This window comes from Paramisgurnus dabryanus, chromosome 7, assembly GCF_030506205.2.
Source record: "Paramisgurnus dabryanus chromosome 7, PD_genome_1.1, whole genome shotgun sequence".
Classification (NCBI taxonomy): Eukaryota; Metazoa; Chordata; class Actinopteri; order Cypriniformes; family Cobitidae; genus Paramisgurnus; species Paramisgurnus dabryanus.
In genome coordinates, this window is record NC_133343.1 from 28845476 (window position 1) to 28873050 (window position 27575).

Genomic DNA, 27575 nt, shown 5'->3' on the forward strand with positions numbered 1-27575 from the left:
GCAAAGGAACTTTATCAATCTACTGTCCCCCAAACGTATTCACTTTGGCACTTTCACCAAACTCTTCAAAATGTCCCACATAGCATTGCAAATTCACCTCACTATTTATATCAATAACGTAGTTTCTAAAGCTTTGTGCTTTTATACCAGGATGGTCTGGGGATAACACAACCCCGATTATGTCACCTGCTGACAGCTAACAGAACCAGTATGTTTTCAATTCAACACAAAATGGGGGAAGTCCAGTCAGGTGAAAACCATGTTGGCTTAACCCCGTGAATAATAATTTAAAAAAAGTACTTTGAACTTTGTTTCAGCCCCAAAGTAATGCATTTAATTCTAGAGGAACATTTTAACGAGACACTGGCCTTAAATGTGGCCTGATGACAATCTCTCTCGTGTATGTGATGTTAAAGGAATAGTCCATTTTCTTAAAAGAAAAATCCAGATAATTTACTCATCACCATGTCATCCAAAATGTTGATGTCTTTCTTTGTTCAGTCGAGTAGAAATTATGTTTTTTTTGAGGAAAACAATGCAGGATTTTTCTCATTTTAATGGACTTTAACGGAGACCAACACTTAACTCAACACGTAACAGTTTTTTTCAACAGAGTTTCAAAGGACTATAAACAATCCCAAACGAGGCATAAGGGTCTTATCTAGCAAAACGATTGTCATTTTTGACAATAAAAATAACAAATATACACTTTTAAACCACAACTTCTCGTCCAGATCCGGTCCTGAAAGTGTCAGCGTGACCTCACGAGGACAAACGCGACACTCCGCCCCAGTGTTTACAAGTGTGGAGAAAGAGGACCGTTCCGACGTTGCTGTACGTGAAATGATACTAATTAATGTCCTTGTGTCAGTTTATTGTTTAAATTGGTCCGCAAATGTGCGTTTTATATATGTAACACGTGACCTCCCTACGTCACTACGCATTTACGTGAGGTCGCGCTGGGATCGTTTAGAGTCCTTTGAAACTCGGTTGAAAAAAACTGTTAAGTGTTGAGTTAAGTATTAAATGTTGGGCTCTATTAAAGTCCATTCAAATGAGAAAAATCCTGCAATGGTTTTCCTCAAAAAACATAATTTCTTCTCGACTGAACAAAGAAAGACATCAACATTTTGGATGACATGGTGGTGAGTAAATTATCTGGCTTTTACTTTTAAGAAAATGGACTATTCCTTTAACCATACGGTTCTAGGAGGCCTGTTGCATGAAGCTTGTTACAGTGGTTACTCTGGTAAGTCTGGGTTTACCGTGTGCAAACTCGAGACGGTGGACTAGGTTTAAGCGGTTATCATCAGTATGATAAGATGACAGCTTCAGAAGACAGCTTGGAAACCGAAACTGGACCAATCAGTTGTGAGCACAGTGAAGTTAATCCTTCTGAGTTAACCCTTCAGTGTTAATAAAGACACTTTGGTAGATCAGACCAAACATCAGACTTTATGTCCACATGCATGATGAATTATTATCAATTCAGGATTTAAACCAAAGTTAAGTGAAAATGTTGATAACCAGCATTATGAAATAGATAAATCTAAACTAACCCTTGAAATCAAAATGAACTCTACAACTATGAGTTTGTCAACCTGTTTCATGCAACAAGGCTCTGGATTCCAATGTAGAAAACAAATATGAAGTCATCAGACTTAAAAACACTAATGAATATAAAATTGGACCTTAAAATCTCTTAAGAGCGCAGCGCCTAAATGAGTCGTGTCAGGATTTAAATGAACCCTCCAGCCCAAAAACACAAAACAAAATGCCATACAAAATCAAATATAATTCTTCATTATGAATGGGTACATCAGTATCAATGAGCGAATAAAAAAAACTCTCTCATTGTACTATGTCATTAATGAACACACACACACAAACACACACACACACACACACACACAACTACACAAACTAGAGCCGCTCTCCATCAGCACTAATAACTATTAACTACAGCACAAACAGAATCCTGGGTAAAAAATGCTAAGAGAGTTTTCATCTGATTTACAAGTGAAAGGTGTTTATGTTAATCTGGAAATTCTCAATCTAAAAGCAAAACAAAAAAAAAAACATAATTTTTCATGAATTCACCCTGATGTGGTTCCAAACTCATACAATCTCTTTATATAAAAAACCTAACCTTTAACAGAATAGTTGTGGGTTCATTTAAAAAAAAGTAAAGTTTATAACCTGCTGGTTGTTCAATTCTGCTGTATTGTTGATGATCATTTAAACTTTGGTCATCAGTAAGTTAGATGGGTTTAAAACAACATTAGGGTGAAGAGATGATGAAAGCAGGTGTTATTTCTGGATAAGCGATTCCTTTAATAAGATATAAAGCACATTTTTGACCCAGGTGTATCGATGTCTAGAGCTACTAATGGCCACATACAGGAAACCACGCTACTGATCGGACCCACAGCGTTCAGAATAAATGTAGGTCATCAGCTCATCAACTTTCAGTCTTGATCTTTTGAAGACTGTGTTGAGCAGGAGCGTGGTTACACCAGTGTGTGTGTGTGTGTGTGTGTGTGTGTGTGTGTGTGTGTGTGTAAAGAGGGGCGTTTCTAGGGGTGTGTGTCTATCTGGTCTCACCTGCTGGCCTGTGCTCTGGACACCCTGTCTGGACGTTAGCTCTGCTGGGATTGGGAGGCTCCAGGCTTCCTCAATACTAGGAAGCATTTTACTTTTACTCTGTAGACTATTGTGCTGAAGGTTACAGAATTGAGCCTAGGACGAAAACGCGTGAAAAACACATTTAACAGCCATGTGACATGGTGCGGCGCATCAGTTCATACAGAGCAGATCCACACGTGTGAAGGGTCAAAGTGGCCGCAACTGTATTAGTGCACAATACGTTTAAGCTCCAGCTGAAATCAATAATGATCACTTGACTCACTCGTACAAACGAAGAATGAAGAAGGTGACAGAAAATAATTGAGAACAAATGCAACATGTAGTGAGACCCACATAAAAAGTGACAAGTGCCCCCCCTTGAGACCTGGTGTCGGTGCCCGGCGCGCGTCCTTAAGCAGGTTAGCGCTCACCTGCAGGTATTTGATGCGGGCCGCGAGCGCGGCGCCGTTGGTGCAGACTTTGCTGCGTGTTGCGTTGATGTAGCACTTGATGGCGTCCTGGGGCTGGTTACAGGACTCGTAGAGCGTGCCCAGATCCATCCAGGCTGCAGCGTGACTGTGATCCAATTGCACAGCGCATATGTACGCCTGCAGCGCATCCATGGGCTGATTCTGTTGCTGATACAACACGCTGCAAGACGGACACCAGTAGATCATTACTAACATTGATACGGTTGCGCTGCTATTCTTCATCAAAACATGGTCACTATGAACTGCCACCGCATTGCCAAGAGCTCTGTAAGGATTCGCTTGGATTACAAAAGGACGACAGCTTATGAGAGAACAACAGACTAGCAAATATTAGAAAACATAAAAGTGGCATTTTCAAAATAAAGGATGAAAATGTTACTGTAGCTCATTCGGTAGAGTCATGCAAATCTAACACACAAACAGATTTAAAAAAAAAACGTCTATACACTAAAGGGGTAGTTTACCCAAAAATAAACATTCTGTCATCATACCCTCATGTTGATCTAGACATGCAAGAGTTTCTTTATTCAAAAGAAAATATTTTAATAAATGACGGTAACCATACAGTTGACGGTAGCCATTAATTAACCAATACTATGAAGTAAATGAGTCAACTGTGTGCTCATCATCATTTATCAATGTATCTTCTTTTCACAAACAGATTACAGAAAATGCGTCCGGGATTTGTCCGGGGATCGTTTGATTTTGGCTCATTTACACTGACATTGAATTTCTGGAATCTTTGCGTGCAGAGACTTGAGACATATTTAAAGTCCTGCACTTTGTATTTTTCCACAGAATCGGAAGTTTGCTTATTTTTTCCGTGACTTCCGCTATATCACTAGGTCCCCTTTACGGAAGCGACCACAAAAACAATTAAGGGATGCGTTCACATTCACACAGAAGGCACACTGGCTATTTTATGGGACTTTCCCGGTGCTGTGTGAATGACTTTATACGGGTTCAGAACAACATAAGGGTGAGTTAATAATGGCAGAATTTTTATTTTTGGTTGAACTATCCCTTTAAATTGATAAAAGCGTCTGCCAAACACATAAATGTAATGAAATTATGTAAATGTGAAGTTTGTGACGGCTGCCCACCCTATAGAGCACCACGTGTCTGCGCTGGCCTCTGATTTGTCGATGGACTGTCTGTATGAGATGAAGGCATCCTGGACCTTCCCAATACTGGAATAGCACCTACACGGAGCAAAAAACAACCTTAACGTTAGTCATCAGCTGACACGGCACATCTCTTTAACACGTCTCCCTTCTTGCACACAGAACTGACCTGCCCAGAAAATACCAGGACTGGCCCGAGTTTGGATCTGCTTCCAAGGATTTCTGGAGACACTGAATAGCGTAACTGTCTTTATTAGCTTTATCACCCAGCTGCTCTACTGTATGATGCATCCAGCCTAACAGACAGACAGACAGAATCAATCCTAGTCATTAAGAAAGAGAGACATTTTCAGACCAATCTGTCACACATACAGGAATACACTCTTGTTATAACAGCGTTATCCGCTCATAGCATTAGGTTCTTTTCCAAAACATAACACAAAATAGACATTTCAGTCAAAGGAGAAGCTTTATGATTGACATCTAACATCATTTTAAATATGTAAGTCCAGTTCATTCACGGGTTTCTGTCAGATCTTACCAAGCTGTTGTAAGGTAGCAGCCTTCACCTGGGCAGGTAAATTGTCTGTTTGTAAGAGACTCTCATATGCCTCTTTAGCCCCACGGTATCGCTTCTGTAAAAAAAAAAAAACATTCAATATTGCCTGCATGAGCTAGACATGCACCCGTTTAAACATCAAAGTGTTTCTGCTATAGACAACAGTCAACCTGAGCAGGGTTTAGAATTACCACAGGACTGTTTGGATTTCTTGCATAGTTTAAATGAGACGCTGTACTGACAAAACCTTTTAATTTTATTTGATAGATAAACAGATTAGACACACAGTATATATACTAGGGTTGCAACGGTTCTCGGTAAAGAATCGAAGCGTCCTGTTATCCTCCCACAGTTCGGCACGCACGTGCACAGTGTTTGATTTGACCACACATTTCAAATAGTTTGGTGAAAAAAACGCTAATGTATGGTTCTGAATATGCTCCGTGTGCGTTTACGTGTTGTCCAAGATGATCAGCACATTATTCTCCTCCAGAGGGATCAGACCCTTCATAATTAAAGAACTTAAGGAGCTTTTTTGATGAGTTGATTTAGCCTGCTGTTGGTATCGCCCATGTTCACACCACCGCATAAAAGAGGGAAGCTCAGTTGTTATCAAAAGAATGCATGCACATTACACAAGCCAATCATTATTCAGAGCAGGTAATTCATTAGACCAATGACAGACCAAAGGAATAATGACACACGTGTTGAAAAATGGGCAATGTTGAAAGATCTTAGGATCGGAATGCATCAGCAATAACGTAAGGCAGCCAAGAAAACTGAAAAGTAGGGACGCTCCAATTGATCGGCCGCAGATCGGTATTGGCTGATAACGGCATTTAATTTGCTGATCTCATGAACCGATCTTTGTGTTTACTTTTGTCATCATAGGGCTTCATTTTTACGCAGAGTGTGCATTTTTACAACCCGTTGCTCATGTGCGATGTGCAGATTTGGATTTCTCTCTTTGCCTTCACAGAGATCTGTGTATTTTCTATGAGGACGCGCTCCGGTCCTAACAGCGCAACGCGTTTTCACACCCCAATCTAACAGCGTATACAACACATATCAATCGCGGACAATTGCATCCTCATGCTGAAAGTTTATTATTTGCATGCAAGTTTTGAAAAACTCACAGCAGAAACTAAAACAAACAAAGCTAAACTCCATGCCAACAACATGAATAGATCATCTGATGTAGACTGGTGCACATTCAGAAATGAGGGATGCCTTCGCAAAAGCATGACATCATTACATCTGTTGCTATGGCAACAAAAACCTGAATATTACAAAGCTCCAACAGCACTATTATCAGCTCATCAGTAAAGACAGTAGTAAGGTTAGTTTGGTGTTTGTTAGTAAAATCTATCTGTGGTTAGAGAAATGTGAGTCTGTCTGTGAAAAAATATTTAATTTTGAGTTTAGGAGCTTTAAAGTTTGCGTTCACTCATCGATTTTAATCTTTGACATGAACTAACTCGGTCAATATTAAAGATATCAAGACTATATTTTTACACAAAGTTCTTTACATTTAGGGTCACAAATATGTACAAAACTAGATAAAAGAGGACTCACCTGAATCTCATATAAATGGGCGATGTGAAACTGGACTACAAAGGAAAAGAAAGAAACAGACGAGATTTGGCAGCAGGTACACAACAGAAGATTTATGTGAACACTCACAAGCGACACGATCCTTTATAAACGTCTGAGAACGATGGGCACAGATGAAAGCGAGGAGAACCGATGCATAAAAAAGCAGCCTCTAAAGAGACTTTGTTCTCTTTGTATCACCTCTCAAATAGGTGTCTGATTTTAAATATTGCAAATCTATGAGTTTGACACACTATATCCATTTGTTGCACATGTCATTATGCACAATTGATCAAACTTTAAAAGGAAGTTAAAAGAATCAACCTCCTTGGATAATTCTAGGCATAAGATGCCCAAAAAGATTCAATTAACAAGAAAAGGTACAACACACAGTACTGTATCATCAACATGTCTTATAAATTAGCCATAGAGATTCCCTATGCTGGTCAGCAGCTAAAACAATCATATAGTTGGGTCTGATTTGTGTAATCAAAATACATTCTTTTATTAAACTATACAATGAGTTATATCCAGTGTTATCCAGTTAACATACTGTAATTAAACGAGTGACATATCCTTTAATCCTTTACAAATCTCAAGTCTTCTATTAAGTTTTCTCGACGTGGGCAACATTCTTACCTCCCTCTCTCTCTCTCTCTCTCTCTCTCTCTCTCTCTCTCTCATGTCAAATTATCCTGCGCGAGAGCGCGTTCTTGAAGTTCAAAGGGAAAAACGCAAGTTTTCGCGTCATTTCACATCTCCCTAGGACGCGTGTGGATGCGTCTTTGCATTGACTTTGTATGTAATCTGCTCACGCAAATCCTTTATCTTTTTCCCTTGCTTCACGTTTTTTCCCCTTTATTTTGCCCCAGATGGATAGCTTTGTTTTAAATCAATGGTGGGCATATAATATGCGCAACGTTACCAAATCACTCTTCTGCGTCATGCACGCGGCCGTTTCTAAATTTGAAGGCTGCAACCTCCGGATGTCGCATATGCGCGCTGCATACGTCATCAAGCCTGATTTATTTAAGTTAAATAAGCATTTCATTTGCAAGTCATAAGCATAATAAAACAATTAACCATTAACTAAGAATAATAGTCAACATTATTATTGTTAATATTCTGAAATACGTTTTTATGATGCATATGCAGCCTACAAATGTGACCTCTGAAGGCTGCAGCCTTCGGATTGAGAAACTGCCTGCATATTGTCCGAGTACATATCAGTGATTTAAGAAATCATTAAGTATTTTTAAAAACCCGCATAAATTCGGAAAGTTTGCAAATTATTTAAATTATAGCATCTTGTTTTCTTTAAACATAATAATAATTTTTCTTTGTTATAATGGTTTTAAATAATTCTGAGATCAAGGGGGCCCCCTAGTGGTGCAGGGCCCTATGCAAATTGCGTAATTTGCGTATAGGAAAGACCGGCACTGATAACATACACACAGTTTATACTGTTTTTAAATCCATGGATTAGACGTGTAAAAGCGCCACCTTTTGGATTATAGATGAAATATAAATTGCCATAAAAACTCGTCAGGGGAGCGTTTTCTCTTAATTGATGAGATAACAATTCCTTTGTGTCACTTACAGAATTACAACGATTCTTAACACAAAACCTTTAATGCACTTGTTAGTCGCTTAGGATAAAAGCATTTGCTAAATGAATCAAATGTAATTCGCTGTTGTTTGATGCTAGCTGAAGGTGTGTGTTTGTGTTTGTCTTATACTTACTCTCAGCTTTAGATAAAGTGCAGCGGTTGGTATCTATGAGTGCCAGTTGAAAGTGCTATAAACACAGAAAACAAGCAGGTCATCCATCAGATCATCTGCTTTAATATCATTTCAGTGTCATACAGATGCAAGACACTCACACACAGCAGTATGAGTTCATTCATAATAATTCTGAACAAATAAGAGTTTGTTGGTGTTTGGTGTGAATGAGCCTTTTTCCTGATCGCAGTCTTGTGCTTAAAATAAAAGATGTCTGTGAATGGACTAATACCAAGACTAAAATACAGAATAAGTGACAGAAACAAATAAGAACAGTATACAGCCTTCTACAATGCAAGTAAAACGTTCAAGCATGCTACCAAATTTTACGTTACACAACTGAAAAGGTTTTCAACAGCCAGTCCATTGTTTGATGATTTTACTCGTCTGTGATTGAGTTAGAGGCAAACAATAGGTTTTGCCTGATTTGCTGCTCTAGGTAAGAGAAAAGTTAAGTTCACACAGCACTAGAATATGGTTGTCGCTCCTGTATTTGAGTCTGCGTTGCTTTCACACAATGTTTGGTTATTTAGGGAGCGATAATGGCATCATATATCCAAACTCACACCTGTACATTTTCAAGACTCAAAATCTCTTCTGGACAGCTGGCGTTTCTCACCCATGTACCACTGTTTCAAACTTTTGCAGTTGCTTCATAAAAATGCATATCCCTCACTAAATAGTAGATGCAATAATGTAAAAACATGTCTTTTTTCTTGACCAACATCGCACACCTCTAACTGTGCAATTATTTTTTTAACTGTTTTATTATCTGTTCATGTTTTAAATTTGGTTAATGACAAAATTTAGGTTTGTTGCAATATGCTGTGGAAACCGTTTTTCAATATTTTACTATATTCTTACCTTAACTTAGATGAATTATTACATAGCGATCTTTATCAATGCATGCACTTAATCTTTGTACAGCGTGTTGTGAATGTGTTAGCATTTAGCCTAGCCCCATTCATTCCTATGGCTCCAAACAGGGATGAATTTAGAAGTTTCAAACACTTCCATGTTTTCCCTATTTAAAGACTGTTACATGAGTAGTTACATGAGTAAGTATGGTGACACAAAAGAAAACTTTTGTTTGAAGCCATAGGAATGAATGGGGCTAGGCTAAATGCTAACACATTCAAGAAGCGCTGTACAAAGATTAAAAGTGCACGCATTGAAAAAAACCCAGATATGCATTAATTCATCTAAGTTGAGGTAAGAACATAGTAAAACATTGAAAAACTGTGGTGTTTTCCTTTAACATTAATTAAAATAACAAAAAACCTGGTGTTGTACCTTTAAGCTGGACTCATAGTCGGTGTTAACTTTGAACATGAGCCCGAGACGCAGGTGAATCTCTTTAGCTCGAGAGAAGCTTGGGTCGATGTACAGCACCTCCTGAAATGCCTTTATCGCCCTGAAAACAAACAAACAATCTTTTTGCACATAATCTATATATCAAGAAAAAAACAAACACAGTGTTTGCCCAATCACCATCAGATCAAACCATTTCATAAAAATCACATCAAGACCATTTTTTAATCTACAGACGGTTTCATTGGACGCACACACACAGTCGCGGTTACGCACCTGAATGCAAGTGAACTTCCGGTCTGTATTTATATTTCGTTTGGCTAGTGGCTAAACTGATCTCTGAAACAAATCTCTTATTAAAAATAAAATGTTTGGGTGTGCTAAAGACGGGTGTGGATCAAAACTGTGTGGAGAGGTTTGACAGCCAGGCAATAATGTAATTAATATTGTATACATTCATTTTACACAGTAAGATTAGCTCAGTGGCATAGTTGATATGCATTAGATATGGTATATAAACAAAGGTAATTTACTTGTCATTTTTTAACTTGTTAGTAGAAATAAACTCCTGTTAAAGATCTCTGTTGTTATTCATTCCAGGTGGAAGTCTACCAGAAGTTGTGTTTAGTCCAACGTTCGTTTATGTTGTTATGTTGCTGAAACAGTCTATAATAGGCTATAAAATATGAATTATTATTCTAACTGTATAACCTGTGAACCATATTACTGTAGGAACCCATTTATGTTTGTTTACAATCTCCACATTGACATTTCCCTGGACATATTTCAATAAATGTTAACATAACAGTGTGAAAAGACACTTACCATTGAAATGCACTGTAATGAAAGTAAACCATACCAAGGCCGTACAAAAAGGCTGCATTCTGAAGGAGGAGATGAAGATTTACATAAATACACCGTCACCGACAAACATTCATGTCTGACATTGATCGTATATTGTTTTAACAGGACAAAAACATGTATGTATTATAAAAAACAGCCAATTCCCGTCTTAGATGAAATTAGAAACCAAGTGAAAGTGTCAATGAGGTGATGTGAAAACCACAGACTCTCGGTCTCACACACAACATTAAACACTATAACATACTGCAAGCACATCACTTCCACTAAAGAAGAAACAACAAATACATCGAACTAAGTTTTTAATGGCACATAATCTACTCACAGTATTCAGTAAGTATTTTTTATATCCAAATATGTCTTTATATTTCAACAGAGAGAAATAAACTAAAAGGCATTTCACTGCTTTAATATTGTAAACTTTGTTTCATACATGAATGTGATGGTTAACAGAGAACTGAACTGGTCTCAGATCAGATGAGTGAAACGTGCAGAGCGGTACATAAATAACCATCGCTGTATTTCTTATATAATTAAACACTTCACTGATCTTCTATTATTGTTGGTGGTTGAGGAGATTCCCCCATTCATATGTAAAGTGCTTTGAGGTCTGCAGAAAAGCGCTATATAAATATAACAAATTATTATTATTAATTATTTCTCTCACTAGGGGTGTCACGATTCTCCAAATCCTCGATTCGATAACATTTTCGATTCTAAGGCCACAATTCGATTCTCAATGTTTTTTCACCTCTTTTTGAAAGATAAAAATGCTATGCCATTATTATTATAGTTTCACATTAAAATGCACATTACGTGCTTTTCCTCGCATGGGGGTTTTGTGGGCTTCACTTTACGCAAGAAAGCTTGTAGGATTCCTTCTTGCACGCACATGGATTTAATGCGCGTGTCTTGGACTCCGAAATAAATCCAGGACGTCATAAGCAGCTGCGCTTCTCTCTGTCTCACGTTCACGCGCTCTCGCATCTGTTCGAAGTCTAAACATAAATTAAAGTAGTAATCCTTACATATTTGTTCAGTTTTATGCGAGCTGAGGCAAACTATCCCTTTTGTTAAAATATAACCCGCTGCATCTTGGCGGCTCTCTCACTCTCGTGCACGTGCAGAGAGCTGCGCTCTGTTCAAAGTCAGATCACTAGGTAGTAATCCTGTTTATGATATGCATTTCAAGGAAGGAGTTGTAGCAATACATCCCTCGTGTTTAAATTATAAATCTCAATGACATGGGGTCGTGGCAGCATCAACAATCCCATTTTTTAATTCGAAGTTCGAGGGTGTGACTAAAATCGAAATCGTGACACCATTATCTCTCACATAAAAGAATGCATTTACACGAAGAGGTTAAAAAAAACTGAACATAAATTCTCTCTCTCTTAAACAAACACACACAGCTAACCTTCACGAGTCAAAACACAAGCGAAATACAACATGTTAAGATGGCCATGATTATCATCATCACACTCACCTTCCAGTAGTCTGATTGTAAACTGTAGTACCGCTGGTACGCCGATAATGCTGCAACACAAACAATGCACATCAATCTCTTGAAATCATTTAAACACAATGTTTTTAGTGAAGTTAAATGAGTTGAACTGCAGAAACTCATTTTATGTGATCAACCATCGACACCTTTCGTATATTCCTCCAGTAAGAGATTAAAGTGACCCAGCTGACAGAAGAACTCCGGATCCACCTTTCCTTCAGATTTCAGGATGAGAGATTCATAGCAGCGAACAGCCTGACAGAGAAAACAGAGAATTATACACAAACAAACCCTACACATAGAGACACAATAACCCAACGGCGACAGCACTGTACAAACAGAATAAATCAATATTGCAAAGCATGATTTTAGCACGATTAATGGAGTCGTTTGCTTTATATGGAACTTTTCACACCAGCTGCGAGAATTAAAGCAACACCAAAGAGTTTTTTTACCTTAAAATAACGCTTCCAAAACAGTTTCAGTCATTCATCCACTCTAAACAGGGTGAACAGCACTTTCACATTAGCTTTGCAGCCCTCTATCGGCCAAAACCGCACTAAATAAGTTTCCAAACGTCGGGGAGTGGTCCTGTAGTCCGAGTGAATACTACAAAAACTTGCTTTACGGCAGACCTACAATCCAATCAGAGCCAGCTATGCCTCAGTATTTATGACAGTGGGTAATGGACAATTACGCTTCTAACCTGTAGGGGGAGCAAAGAGCCAAAACTCTTTGGTGTTGCTTTAATGCTTAATATAACACACTACAATACAAACAAAAATGTCTTGGAAAGTAATTTCCAACAGGCGCGATTATTTGCATCATTAGAAAGTAGGGATCGACCGATATGGATTTTTTTTCCCATCAGCCTTAGCCGATGGCCGATACAGGCTGCCGATTTTCTTTAGCCGATATTTGGAGCCGATACTGCTTTTGCTCATTCAGTTTACATCATAAAAATGACACAATGATAAAACCAAATGTTACAACTCTTAATTTAAAAAAGGAACATTTATTGAACTATATTTAACAAATAGTAAAAACAGGTGAGGTAGAACAAGTAGGTAAATTTAGTGCTGCTGAAAATACTAAGCATAAATAAAATAATTACACTATTGCACACAGTAGCAGCAACCAAGCAGCATAACAAGGGGAACACTTTACTTTATCCTTGAAAGTAACCAACTATTTACAACCTATTTAATGCTTAGGTCTAAGTTTTAGTGCACTTAACTTAATCTCTTGTAGAGCAAATGTCTTTCATAAGACGACAAGGAAAATGTAAACAGCAATACTGATCAAAAAACAACTTAAAAAGAATTGTGAATAACATGCGCATTGCCCCACTTCTGTACCTCACACACCCTAGGGCCCTATAATAAATGCAAGGGATAGTTAGTATGCCTCAGCTTGCTTGAAACGCAGAAAACTGAACAAATACATGAGGATTTGTGTTCGGACTTTGGTCAAATAGTAGAGCGCGTGCACGTGAGAGAGACATGGATGAGAGAGTGCATGTATCTTTGCGCTCAGAGAGAATGGAAATGTTGACAAAACTTACAAAATAACAGTTCTCCGGTCACATAAAAGTCATGTGGGAACTGCTCGGAACTAAGTGCTTAGCGTCAAATTTCTTAATTTTTTTGCTGACGAAAATTCTGCGAAATTCAGCGTTAGCAACCATGAACTGCTCTCTCCACAATGACGAGACACTATCAGCAATGGATATTGATTTTTATCCTTTTACTACTACATATATTTATGGAGATGAGAATTAAAAACCCACCCTGTCCAGCTATGACCAGCTGGGTTAGGGTTACGGTTAGGGACCGATATATCGGTCGATCACTATTAGAAAGCAAACACTTTTTTGACCAATATGTTGATTTTTTTCCCACTTTGCTTCATTTACATTAAAGGTTTGACGGGGTGGATTATAGTTTGTTTACATTTCAAGCAAGCAATAATGCGATGTATAAAGCAGTTCATAAACTCCACAGGAAGACATTTCCCTGGCCACAAAACGTGTACTATTATCACAAGTCTGCCGTCCCCAAGAAACCACACCTGCCAAAGCCGACGGGACAGCCGCAAGAGCCGTTCACATGAGAGACTCAGCTGAACCAAACACAAAACACACTTCTGAAACCTTTAACTTGACTTCGTAGCCTCTTATTAATGCTACGCAGCGATGAACTATCAAAGGATATCTGTCTGATGTATACATAAACTAACAGTGAAAAACAGGGTACCACCATCAACTGTGTGCTTGCCATCATTTATCAAAATATTTTCTTTTGTGTTCAACAGAATAAACTCTTACAGGTTTATAAGTTCATGATTAGGGCCTTATAATTTCCGCGATCACGGAAGCGCGGAATTGGCAAATTAACACGGAAACTAGTATTAACGCGGAATTTTACATATTTTGAATAAAATTCTGTTTTTGTGTGGGAGACGAATGCATGTCTGGGGGAAATGCAGACCGGGGGAAGTAAATCTAGGCGACACACCCCCTTCCGTCGATTCAGACCCACACTGAAACCATGCGAAGCGGCTCTCCACGACTCTGCTTTCGTTAGCGAAAAAAATAAGAAATTTGATGCTAAGCACTTAGTTCCGAGCAGTTCTCACATGACTTTTATGTGACCGGAGATTGGAGAACTGTTATTTTGTACGTTTTGTCAACACTGTTCACTGTGAGCTCAAAGATACATGCACTCTCTCTCATCCACGTCTTTCTCACTGCACCTCTCTCACGTGCACGCGCTCTCGCATCTGTCCGAAGTCCGAACACAAATCCTCATGTATTTGTTCAGTTTAATGCATTTCAAGCGAGCTGAGGCAAACTGACTATCCCTCGCATTTAAAATATAATCATCTGCATCAGGGCGCCGCTCTCTGTCTCTCTTTCACTCGCACGTGCATAGAGCATGCTGTCCTAAGTCATATCAGTAATCCTGTGAATGTTTGTTAAGTTATATGCATTTCAAGCGATTGTGTTTAAAACGTGGATCGCGATCCGCTGGATTGATGTGTTTAAGGCACTTCTGAAGGCACCACTGATTTGACACCTTGTTGTAGCCTTCTACAACAACACTAAACAATGCATTGAATTGAGTTGTGTGTGTGTGTTCGCGTGTGTATGTGCGTGTGTAAATGCATGTTTTACAGTCATTAAGTAATCGTGTTATCCAGTTTTTTCCCAAATCATTGACATTTTAATCATTAACATTAAAGGCACACTCTTTTTATGACTAAAATAACAGTAAAGGGTTTAAAAAAATAATTGCCAAAAATTAAAACGGATAAAACGGAATTTGCAAAAATTAAAACGGAGAAAACGGAATTTGGGAAAAAATAAAACGAACCCTACATATAGGGCCCTACATAATGACAAAAATTTAGGATGAGCTCTCCCTTTAACACTTCATAATATTCAATTAAATTCAATTTATAAAGCGCTTTCAACTGTTTATTGTTCAAAAGCACCTTTACATGAAATAGAAACAAAGAAAGCACTGAAGAACAACTAACCCTAACACAAATTCAAATGACTAAACATAAATTAATAAAGAAGGAAAAGGTAGTTTAGGTAAAATTTTGGTCAAAGTTGGTACTAACAAAATGATAAATGGTTCCTACCAATTGCTGCTATAATTTATCTACAGTAAAAAATGATTTGAAGGAAAATAGCATCTGATTAAAGAAACCAAATAAATATTTACAGTACAATGCAATAATCCATAGTAATAAATAAACATAGATACTAAAAAACAACAACAACAACAAATAATAATAATAAGCATTTCAGAGTGGGACGAGTCCTAACTAAATACGGAAAAGAATATTTCATTATGCACAAATTATTAAAACATTTAAAGAGTCATTGAACAATAATGAAAAATATTATAAAAAATATTAGTGCACATCAACTGAAGATCATTAGCCTAAACAAGCTTCTGCTACAAATTCGAGACAATATTTTGGTGACATTTTAGCACTTGACAAACAGAAAGTAAGTAACACTTAAAACCCAGCTGCGAGCGATGCCTTTACGTGCATCTTTGGGAAACGCACGTAATGTTCATTAAGTAGCTTGTAGAAAGCGCTCTTAAGTGCTAAGTTCAATCTTTATCGGGAAACCCAGCCCAAGACCAGGTACTGCGAGTCACTTTGACAGGTTTAGCATAATATTACACAAAAATCAAATATAAATATTAGGGATGGCAGCATTAACGTGTTAACTCATGCTATTAATTCATTAATCATTAACGCATTAAAATAATTCAACGTAATTAAATGCAGTCAGTCAGACCACCAGGAGCGCTCGCCTGGGTTTGACCACCAGCAAACCGCCCAGGTTTGATCCGCGAGCAGGAGGTTTTTAATGCTGCACAGCAGATTGGAGTGTGACTCCTTCACGTACCCATGCAGGCGCAAACACACACACACCAGATGCACGAACAACCAAGAGACGCGTCACGCGCATATATTCTTTTGAAACGTTGAGTTTTGTCATACAGTGCCCCAACCAGTCTGGATCATGACGCACGCGCCTCTTGGTGGTTTGTGGATCTGGTTTGTGTGTGCATGATATAAAAACACGCTGTGTAGCGGAGGCTTTACAATTACTTATCCGCAACAATTAAAAGCACGGTTAATAGTGAAACCGGTTTATCGCTGCATCCCTAGTTAGGATGGAGTATTTAAAGCTCCCGTTCTGTCTGTGATTTTGAAGCTTTGGTTGTGTTTATAGTGGGCAATATAACATGTGTTCATGTTTCAAGTGTAAAAAAAGCGGTATTATTCACACAATTTACTTATCCGTATAGCGCTGTTTTCACTGTCCTCAAAACAGGCTGATGTCTTCCTTGTTATGTGAAGTCCCTTCTTCAGAAATACGTATCGAGTTCTGATTGTGTAGTTTGGGTTAGTGTGTTGTGATTCGATAGCAGCTTAGCTTAGCATAGCCGTTTGATCCAAAGCTGGTGACTGACGTATTCATGTGGGTGGAGTTTAGTCAACGAACTGTTTTACTGACGTCATTTAAGCAGGAAATAGAGGGCTGTAGTCCAAACCGGTCGTTCAAGGCTTTTAAAGAGGAATTCTATTGAAGAAAATATATCGTCTGGCAGTGAACTTTGAGCTTTATCATTTTACAGGTATTATTTATGCTATTATAGCAACATTACACACTAACTAGGGTTTAAAAAAATGATATCAGGAAGAACGTGACCTTTAAAGTTACATGGAGTTATTGTAATGTATATCTTAGATAAATAATGTAAGTAGTACTCCATTCCGGGGCTTGTGAGTAACTTTTTTTACTAGGAGCACTTTAACCCTTGAATTAACATGTTAAAAGAGCAAGCAGAAAATTTAGGGGCACGCCTTAAATCTAAACCTAAACCCTGCAATGGTACCAGTCACATTCAGCACTTGCCTTTAATGGAATTAACTTATTTTGAATATTTCTTTTAATAAAAACTTTTTTGCAATTGTTTACATGTCACTGAATATGTAAATAGGCTGCATTTACACAGCGGGTAACCAGCAAATGTCCTCAACATGCTGTACTTCGCGTAACTAAACAGTGAAACCAGTAGTTTGTGCAATCTAATCTTACCTTTTGGAGTAGTCAATGTAGTAGGATAAAAAGCTTTACGTAGTGAATTTCACAGCAACTGAATTAGCGCCTGTTCATCATTTTATGTTATAGGCCTCAGCAATGAGCTTCTCCTCTGCAATAGATTTGATTGGCTGTCAATGGTTTATCGTTCATCAGGTGAGACAAAATCACTCAGAAAGTGATCCCAACGATATTGTTTATTGTATCTTTATTGTTATAGTTGTGGCATGAACTCCGCTATTATCTTTATTTTCAAAAATATATTTTTATAGTTATAGTCATCGTTATAATGTGAACGGCATAATTTCTGTCTTCATCACGGCACCGGATAATAAAAAACGTCCATAACAACGTGTTTGTCATTTAACGCAAGTAAATTAAAACAGTGGACCATATATGTGAGTTCATCATTCGTGCTTTGCATTGGGCTATGTATGAATAATCCTAAAATATAAACCATGTAAACAGGAGTCAAGAGGTTAGCACCACTCATGTAAACGTCTTACTGCAATTAAGTCCTTACTCTGACTATTGGAAATAATCGCATTATTGGTGTACCTGTAAACAAGCTCATCGTATCATGCGCTCCTCGAAAGTGTCTGCATTTTGCATTAGCTGCCAATAACACCCAATCAGTAACAGAACAAAAATTGCATTACAAATGATCTCCATGATTTTGTACTTGCTGCTTTCCCCCTCCTGATCATTTCTGTCCAATGTATGGATGGCCTTAACACACATGTGTTTTTGTTTACAGATTTTGGTTCACTTGCAAAAAGGGCAGTGTGAATGCGAACCACACCAAAAAATAAATAAAAACTTGGTCCAGAGGCGTGCGACCTCTGACATGTATAGCAATTGTAAGTCGCTTTGGATAAAAGCGGCAGTTAAATGAATAAATGTAAACAATATATAAAATAAGTTAAAACCAACATTATCCAGTTGGAATTTTGTAATGAGATGAGTGACGTGGCTTTATAGATACTGTTATCCTTTACAAGTTTCTCGTCTTCTATCCAGTTTTCCTGAGACCTTTATTCTCATCTATAATGTTTTTTTGTGTTAGTTTAGAAGTTCTCTCGCTCTCTCTCATCTCTGCAATATCTAATGAGTGAGATGTGTTAGGGTTTGTTGTCTTCATGAGGAGCTGCATACACCCATCAGTAGATTAACTGACCGCATGGTGACAAAACGATTGATGTGTCATGCAAATGAGCGGTAAAAACTTGGTCGCGCATCCCATATTTGCCCCAATGTCATTCTCTTGCGAAATGCTGCCCTGTGCCGCCCCAAAATGTGTGTTCAAAGTCAGCATGCATCAACATCAGACTTCAGATAGGACTCGGAGACAGCGTTCAAGTTTTCTTGCGCTTGAACAAACATTCAAATGTTGTAAAAGTGTTGCAATTATCCCTATAAGCATGGTCGGTTATGTTCTGTGTGACCAGTTCAGAAATAAAATGCATGAATAACAGTAAGTTGGATCTGTGCATTTAGTCTCAAAGCAACAGCAATCAGATAATCCTTAAATTAGTGTTAGATTAATCAAACGGCAACAGACAAAAAAAAAAATCAACAACCATTCAACTTCTTTAATAAGGATTAATCTAGATTTCATTTACACAGTGAAACTTTCAATTAAAGGTACAGTAGCCTACTGTCAGATAAAACACCTGAACAGCACTGTTTCGTTCATTTGTGTGTTTGTTCTGTTGTGTTTATTTGTGTTAGTGCTCATAATTTGATTAATCTGCCCGTTTTATTTTAGTGCTGCTTGCGGAGTGGCCAGTGAAAATTTTAGCAGAGCAAGTAAAAATCTGAACCACTGGCTGGACTAGGCCAGTAGAAATATCCTCAGGGTTGAGCCCTGATTGGTGTGACTAAGTTTGTTGGTGTTTTTTGGCAATGGTCGTATCAGGCATTTTTATAGCGCGACATAATATGAAACAGAGCCCGTCTCGAAGGTGGCATAAGGCCTAAACCTTAAACGCTTGTTTTTACGTTTCACATAAGGCAGCCTGGTGCTATTCTCACTTGAAACATGCTGATGTGACGTCAAACGACGCGTCTCGCTGAGGTCGGGGTTGATATCTGTCTGCCCTACACTCAGAGGTCAAATGTCATTCTAGATGTTATATCAAAGAATTCTGAGTTGTCTTGAACGCAGCATCTATTTATTCTGGTTGTGCATATGATGACATTACTATGAAGAGTCAAAGTCAAGTCATTTAATAACTCAGGCTATGTACATGAAGTGACAGTAACACATGACATGTGTGCTTAAGGTTTGTAAGTAAAGAAAAAGTTTGATGTTGACACAGATCTCCCCTTTTAACAGCAACTCTCTTTGTTCACTCTTTAGTGTTCACTACAGGTTGCACTCCACGAAGTGCATGCATGTGAGCTGCACATTCTGCAGCTTTATTCGCTTCTGTTTCTGCATTATAACGCGGTGTCACCCCTCCCCACCCCGCCATCTTGGGCCGACCCAAGCAGCCATTACCGCCGCACACAAACCCGCGTATGTGCACTAAAACTCCTCAGGATTTCACTGCGTTCAAGTGACTTATGCAAAAATCTGACATTTATATGCATTCACGTGCAGGGGCGAATGTGTAAGAGAAATCAACGACGAGCTCGGTTTAGAAACACGGATGGAAATCATGAACGACTGAATGCAGGGCAGCGCACATTAAAACAAACAAACAAACAAACAAACAAACGTTAATCAGAACGCTAATGCGAGCGTCACGGCAGTTTATCTCTGCACAGACCGGTCGTCCACGCAGGCCTGAATGAGAAATATCTGCACACATCACAAGCTATAAACACAAACATACACACATCGAGTGAGTCGTCACACTGCCCTGCGGTTCTATGAAGCAACTACAAACTCTTTTTAGAACTCAACGTTAAAACCCAGACGAACAGCTGCGAGGAGACGCGTTTATACCCCACTGACAGCAATTCACACTCACACACACACACACACACACACACAGCTGCTGATGACTTTATAAAGTCAAGCCTGTGTTCACTGTTTGGTGGAAAGTCATTTCTACTTTATCGCTATAAATCTCATAACACTGGCGTGCAAACAAATCCACAAAGTGCAAATGAACGCCTTTGACTGAACTCCAAAGAACGCGTTAGCCGAGCGGTTAGCCAAGCCGTGTCGCGCACATCAAACGAAGCTTTCACACCCAAACCGTGCAGATCACGGGGCGTTTCAAACACCGTGAAGCGATCCCTGTGTCATTTTGCACGATGCAAGTGTTTGCTATAAAGCAGCGGTGCGTTGCGTTAATTGAAACACGTGTCTTTACCTTTATGAGTAAGGCCTTCATACTGGCGCCATCTTCATGAAACCGCTGATATCCGAACAGAGAGCTGCGAACAGAGAGAGACAAACGCAAACACAGGGCTCCTGGTCAACAAACGCACATCTCACATCCAGAAACATTCAAAAGTAAAACGCGACGCGTTCGCGGTCTCCGTTAAGCGACGTTCCCGACCTGTCGATGCGGGCCAGAGTGTCGCGCTCCTGCGCGCTCAGTCGCGGCGCGTCCTCCTCGGGTTCACTCGCTTTTCCCGCCGCCATTTTCTTCTCCTCATCACCAGCAGCAGCGCCGAGGCGTCGAGCGGCAGCAGCAGCGACGGCGAGTGACACTCGGCACGATTTCATGGAATCGCACCGTACAGTCGAGAGGCGTTGAGCTCCGTGCGTCCAAAAGCCACAATAAACCGAAACTTTTCCCAGTAAAAACGCGCTTCAGCTTCAAAGCCCCGTATGAAGTGAGTTAGCGCTCCAGTGGCTCGTTTTCTCACATTTTTAGGAACAAACCGTGCAATGCACCAAGCCAGTGTTTCGTGCGCGCGCGTTGCAATCCGTACACAATAAAAAATTCTCAATTTGTATAAAAAATGACAAACTTGTGTCTGCCACCAGATTAAAGTTGTTGTAATTGTGTCACACAGGCGAACCCACGCCGTTGCCTTCGACACGCCCTCTTTGGGAGGACAGCCAATCGCTGTTGAGAAACGAATCACGTCACTGTCCTTGTCCTAAAATGTTGTGGTCCAATCTTTTAGGTAAATTTATTTCCTAAAATGTTCGCTTGAATGTGTCACCCAAAATATTCTACACGGCACATTTAAAGGAGCAGCACTACAAAGGTTTGCTTCGATTTGCCTCTCTAAAACCCCGGATATCAAACTTATTTACCTTGTTATGAAATGCAAATAGAAGAGGTGTGGTTTTTATAAAATAGGGAAATTATATAGTGACAGTTGTACAGATAAGGGATGGGTAGGGCTTAGGTTGGGTGGTCCAATCTTTTGAAACCTTCGACCCAAAGTTATTCTGAATGAAACGGCATCATAATTAATACACGCAATACATAATAAAAGACCCAATTTAATTCTCAACGACTTTAATTCTCAACGACTTACGTCGAACTGTAGCAGAGACACATTGTTCGAGTTAAGATGCGTTAAGAATTCACTGACGACTGGAATTTTGGGAAAAATTACATAAACAAAACTCGTCAGTAGCTCATTGTATTCAGAGATCTACGTAAATTCCGTCGGATTATTGACCAGATAAAGAATACGTGTTAAGAATATAAAAACACATTGAGTTTATTTGGAGAGATTAATAATGTTTTAAACCTTGACGTGGCTGTAGGCGGCGCGTGTACTTGCAGCTGTCAACGTCACCTGGCGCTATGACGTCATACTCGGACCCAAAATGGAGGAAAAACAACACACGGGAGGTAAGCGAGCTTGTATAAAAGAACATAAAAACATTACAATTTTGTCAATTATTGTCACTTGTTTCCTAATTTTTTACTGATTCTATCTCATAACACAGTAATAAAAATGAGATGTTGTCATATTACAGTAGGCTACTGCTGAGAACAGGTGTTATAAATAGTTTTATATTCTAAAAACATGACCCCAAGTTACATACATCTAATTTCAAAATGCAAACTTGTGTATAGATAGATAGATAGATAGATAGATAGTCCATTATAAGTTTTGGTCTTTTTGCTGTGGAGTGAAGAAATGTCTTAACAATATTCATTCATTAGGTTAGGGTTAACATGTATATCAGGATGAAAGGTTGTTGTTAATAAACTGTGACAGTCTGGACTTTTGCCTCATATTCATCATATTAATGTCTTGTACAGCAAACGGAGCAGTTTTGTCTTTACTGTCCAGTGGATTCATGTGTCAATATCATATTACTCTTGATGAATTCCTCTTAGCCCATAGATTATCATAATACTGCAGATTGTTAGTCTCACTTTTACTACGCCTCATGCTGTTATCCCCACCATGCATGCAGTGGCGTCTTCAGGTCAAGGTGAAGACGATGAGACGTATGAAATCATTGATCTGACAACATATGCATGCAGTCAACAATGGTGGAGCACAGTGTTTGGCAACAATTCTGGCCCCATTGCTGAGAAGTATTCTGTTGGCACTCAGATTGTGATGGGTGGCGTCACAGGCTGGTATGTAATTCGTTCACACCTTGAAATCTGGCAGATGATTTGAGAACTGCTAAATATGCACATACAAATAGTTTGCTCATGCATCCCATAGCTTACATTCAATGAGGTGTAAACAATGCTTTTAAAAATTAGAGCATTATGTTCAACATTTATTAAAGTGTAAAAATAACATTATCTTGTGTATTTGGTGTTGTACTACAGTGTGTTAAAGGAATAGTTCACCCAAAAGTGGTCGTCAGACCTTCTAAAATTGGGTAAATTTTTCAAAGTTCATCATCCTGAAAACCTAAGTGTGCTCTGATTGGCCAGCTGACCCAGTGCGTTAAGATTGGCAGAATACCCCAAGCGTGTGGGAGAAACGTTACGGCCATTATCATAATCATCACCTTACCAACTTCATTAACAGCCTTTACTTGTTTTCAGCTTGGCAAATGACTATGGTATAAGCGGGATTAACTTTTACTTGTTGTCTTTTCTTCTTATATAACAGAGGATATTATCTAAACATAAAAGCATCGACCACCAACAAACAGTATGCGTTACTCTACTCTGCATTTTAAAACTTACTTAAATGCTGTAAATAAGAGGCGACAGACTGTCTTAGCAACGTTGCAATTCCTCCACTTTTTAAAAGCAGCCTTTCTGCACAGCTGACCGTTAACTCTCTCATGTTGATGAAACTGTCCTCCATTAAATGCTGCACAATCTCAAATATTTTGGTTAAAAAGTTTTGGAACCGTGCTCTAAATAAAACCTAACTACTGATTTTGAATTATGTCCTTTTTCAAAAGGCCAAATAAGGCACTTTTGCTTTCACGAAGAAACACTCGGTCCCCACAACATGACGACGACTGCAGCAACACTATAGTGATAACTGAAGCCACGCCTTCTTTCTTTCCATATGCATTTGGGCGGCATTATGCAAATATTTCCACACAGTGACGCGGATATGTGTGGGTGTGTCTGATTGAGACATTTGCTTAATTTATTTTATTCTTAACGTCATTCCAGTATCTGTGAATATATGGTGAGAAACGGTTCATCTGTACACGTGTTGGGAAGGGCAATTTGGCATCTTAACACAGAAAAGCCTAAAAACATGAAACGCTAACAGCTTACACTCGAATAAAGGTGTGCTTATTATTTTTGTTTAGCCCGTTGTAAATTAAAATCATGTTTTGTTAACTCCACTCACCGGTAGGTGTGCCGGGTATCTGTTTCAGCGGGTGGGAAAAGTTGCAGCTACAGCCATAGGAGGAGGATTTCTGTTGTTACAGGCAAGAACTAAAAACTATCCAGTACATTAAACAAGTTGCATTGGATTTGTGGTCTGATTGTTTGAAGATTTTTGCAGATAGCCAATCACAGCGGTTATGTCCAAGTTAATTGGAAAAAAGTGGAGAAAGATGTTAATAAAGCAAAGAGGCATCTAAAGAAAAAAGCCAATAAAGCAGCTCCTGAGATCAGCACATTTATTGAGGAGGTAAACTGGCTCTGCTTGACATCTCTTGTATTAACTTTCACCAGTAAAAACAACACCCTAACCTCTAGATCTTTCAGGCTACAGAATCTGTGAAGAAAAACCTTCTGATATCAAGTGGATTTGTTGGTGGGTTCTTCCTGGGCCTTGCTTCTTGAGTTTGTGAAGCTGGTTTTAAGTGATCTATGAAATAATACTTTTCTCTGGTGCTAAAATCTGTCTGGAGTTAAGATACCTATGCTTATTATGTAAGTTAAGTCACTTAGTATTTGTGAGTTTGATGTCAGAACGTGGATGTAAAGGAGCTGTATTATACTCCATTGACTGTATACGTGTATATTCAATACAGAGTCTGGGATCTTTCTAGAAGTGATGATCATTTGTCAAAGCACAGACAGCTATGGAAAGGAATCAAATCTCTCAACTAACACTCATCAGGTTTTGTTTCTTCCTGAACTTACAGTGTTACTCTCATTGCTTTAATTCTATTTTGTATATTTTTGTAAAATGTTAAAGTTATTTGTTTCAACGGCGTTTTCAGTGTATAAAGTTTTTGTGCTGTTGTAAATTACTGTAAACATTTACTTAGTTTGTAAATAAAATCAATCATGGTTTACGTTTTGACATTTTATTATTATGAAGTTATTACAAAGGTTGGAAATTATATAATTTATGTTGCTATTCTTTATCTATAACTTTGCCATGCTACATATGAAGAATGTAGCTGGAGTTATTCATCTGAAAAGTTATTTTTACAACGTTGCATTGTTTCAAAGCAGCTTTGAATGAAAAACAGGGACCTTTTTAAATATGTACAATACATAAAGATTAGAAAACACTGCATTATTGCAAATTTATGTTAAGTAGGAGGAATGTCTGTCGTTTCGTTTAACTTTACATTTCACAGTTTTGCATAAAGCGTAAGGATTTTTTTAATGGTTCAAATGTATTTCATGTCTCGCGCCTCACAGCACTTTACCTCACAAAGAAGTGGCGCGCTTTTTTGAGGGAAGACCAGGGGCCTCATTTTATAACTGTGTGTAGGATCCTTACTAAAGTCTACCTACGCATGAATTAATACAAAAATATGAAAAATTATAAAACAAAGCATTGTTCCCTTTATAAAAGATAACCTGCAAGTGTGCGTACATGAATCATCCTCAGATCCCACCCTTCAAGCCCATTCTCGTGTCAAGTTTGTTTTTTATAGATCACAACCTTTGCGTGGGAATTGGCGTAAGCACATTTCCAGACCCGTTTTGTGCATAGGCACGCTTTATAAATGAGACCCAAGGTGAGCTGTTTTCTGCAAATGTATTATAAACACTCACCTAAAGGATTATTAGGAACACCATACTAATACTGTGTTTGACCCCCTTTCGCCTTCAGAACTGTCTTAATTCTACGTGGCATTGATTCAACAAGGTGCTGAAAGCATTCTTTAGAAATGTTGGCCCTTATTGATAGGATAGCATCTTGAAGTTGATGGAGATTTGTGGGATGCACCTCCAGGGCACGAAGCTCCCGTTCCACCACATCCCAAAGATGCTCTATTGGGTTGCGATCTGGTGACTGTGGGGGCCATTTTAGTACAGTGAACTCATTGTCATGTTCAAGAAACCAATCTGAAATGATTTGAGCTTTGTGACATGCTGCATTATCCTGCTGGAAGTAGCCATCAGAGGATGAGTACCTGGTGGTCATAAAGGGATGGACATGAGTCAGAAACAATGCTCAGGTTGGGCGTGGCATTTAAACGATGCCCAATTGGCACTAAGGGGCCTAAAGTTTGACAAGAAAACATCCCCCACACCACTACACCACCACCAGCAGCCTGCACAGTGGTAACAAGGCATGATGGATCAATGTTCTCATTCTGTTTACGCCAAATTCTGACTCTAACATCTGAATGTCTCAACAGAAATCGAGACTCATCAGACCACGCAACATTTTTCCAGTCTTCAACTGTCCAATTTTGGTGAGCTTGTGCAGCCTCTTTTTCCTATTTGTAGTGGAGATGAGTGGTACCCGGTGGGGTCTTCTGCTGTTGTAGCCCATCGGCCTCAAGGTTGTGTGTGTTGCATACCTCGGTTGTAACGAGTGGTTATTTCAGTCAAAGTTGCTCTTCTATCAGCTTGAATCAGTCGGCCCATTCTCCTCTGACCTCTAGCATCAACAAGGCATTTTCACCCACAGGACTGCCGCATACTGGATGTTTTCCATTCTTTATAAAGCCTAGAAATGGTTGTGCCTGAAAATCCCTGTAACTGAGCAGATTGCAAAAAAAACTCAGATCGGCCCGTCTGGCACCAACAACCATGCCATGCTCAAAATGGCTTAATTCACCTTTCTTTCCCATTCTGACATTCAGTTTGGAGTTCAGGAGATTGTCTTGACCAGGTCCACACCCCTAAATGCATTGAAGCAACTGCCATGTGATTGGTTGATTAGATAATTGCATTAATGAGAAATTTAACAGGTGTTCCTAATAATCCTTTAGGTGAGTGTAGTAGAAACATGACAATAATAATGATGACGAAATTATAACATTAATCTGAAGATTACCCATCATTAAAGCCCAGAAATGTAGCGCAGATTTTAAGGGGAACAAAAATTCATATTAAATCCACTTGCGACAGCCATCGTGAACGTTTATCACACATACGGAGGATCTATATACATCTATTTCAGTTCCGCGCGGGCATGTCTTATTACATCTCCGATTACTGGTCATTTACTGAAAAGAAGCAGGGCAATCTCATTTTACTGTTTAAATAAAAAATCGCATCATTACAACGATATTCATTTTTTTTTTTTGTAATCCCTAACAAAATAAAAAAAACTCTTATCTGCTAACATTTTTGTCAGTAATATAATACTGTGCTATTAACCCATGTTACTAGATTTAAAATTACATGGTTTAAAGTGGTACTCAAACCAAATATCAAAATTACTAGAGCCCGACCGATATGGGGTTTGGGAGCGTTGCCGATTGAAATATCGCCCAGTATTCTTTATGTGTATATTATAGGACAGTCCATGTAAGAAATAAGGTACAAGAGGCTGTGCTGCTATCGTGAACCCCTTCAGC

The 27575-nt window shown here is 38.8% G+C and overlaps 2 protein-coding genes across 6 annotated transcripts in view; one reads left to right on the forward strand and one right to left on the reverse strand.

Annotated features, from left to right (window-relative positions):
- The window catches only part of kdm6al (lysine (K)-specific demethylase 6A, like), a 34214-nt gene extending 12756 nt beyond the window's left edge, over window positions 1-21458 (reverse strand). The window contains exons 1-13 of one of the 3 annotated variants that reach the window (XM_065272450.2): window positions 21001-21450; window positions 20812-20875; window positions 11997-12105; window positions 11833-11882; window positions 10311-10369; window positions 9468-9588; window positions 8136-8190; window positions 6375-6409; window positions 4782-4875; window positions 4410-4536; window positions 4220-4318; window positions 3057-3276; window positions 2605-2739 (exon numbers count right to left, since the gene is read on the reverse strand). In XM_065272450.2, coding sequence (XP_065128522.2) covers window positions 2605-2739; window positions 3057-3276; window positions 4220-4318; window positions 4410-4536; window positions 4782-4875; window positions 6375-6409; window positions 8136-8190; window positions 9468-9588; window positions 10311-10369; window positions 11833-11882; window positions 11997-12105; window positions 20812-20875; window positions 21001-21170 — 1338 coding nt within the window. In that variant the 5' untranslated portion in view covers window positions 21171-21450. Of the gene's footprint in view, window positions 1-2604; window positions 2740-3056; window positions 3277-4219; window positions 4319-4409; window positions 4537-4781; window positions 4876-6374; window positions 6410-8135; window positions 8191-9467; window positions 9589-10310; window positions 10370-11832; window positions 11883-11996; window positions 12106-20811; window positions 20876-21000 lie in introns of all 3 variants that reach the window. The other 2 variants (XM_073815224.1, XM_065272451.2) reach the window with 2 other exon arrangements.
- Window positions 21459-21912: 454 nt separating this feature from the next.
- LOC135760701 (FUN14 domain-containing protein 1-like) lies at window positions 21913-25100 on the forward strand. Of its 3 annotated transcripts, XR_012336987.1 has the most exons (6): window positions 21913-22260; window positions 22836-23004; window positions 24206-24281; window positions 24359-24487; window positions 24565-24732; window positions 24834-25100. XR_012336987.1 is itself a non-coding variant. In XM_073815226.1 (5 exons), exons 2-5 carry the CDS (start codon window positions 22826-22828, stop codon window positions 24640-24642), a joined length of 462 nt encoding a protein of 153 aa, XP_073671327.1. In that variant the 5' UTR covers window positions 21913-22260; window positions 22678-22825; the 3' UTR covers window positions 24643-25100. The 3 variants fall into 3 exon arrangements, 2 of the variants coding, with proteins under 2 accessions (XP_073671327.1, XP_073671326.1); XM_073815226.1 differs by having other exon boundaries at window positions 22678-23004; window positions 24565-25100; XM_073815225.1 differs by having other exon boundaries at window positions 24565-25100.
- The last annotated feature ends 2475 nt before the right edge of the window (window positions 25101-27575 follow it).

What these genes read in the sequence shown, in the direction of transcription:
- LOC135760701 (XM_073815225.1), top strand. Translation starts at nt 22,236, where the DNA reads ATGGAGGAAAAACAACACACGGGAG. An exon ending in GGAAAAACAACACACGGGAG is followed by an intron (nt 22,261 to 22,835) that starts GTAAGCGAGCTT and finishes CCATGCATGCAG; the next exon opens with TGGCGTCTTCAGGTCAAGGT. An exon ending in ATGGGTGGCGTCACAGGCTG is followed by an intron (nt 23,005 to 24,205) that starts GTATGTAATTCG and finishes ACTCACCGGTAG; the next exon opens with GTGTGCCGGGTATCTGTTTC.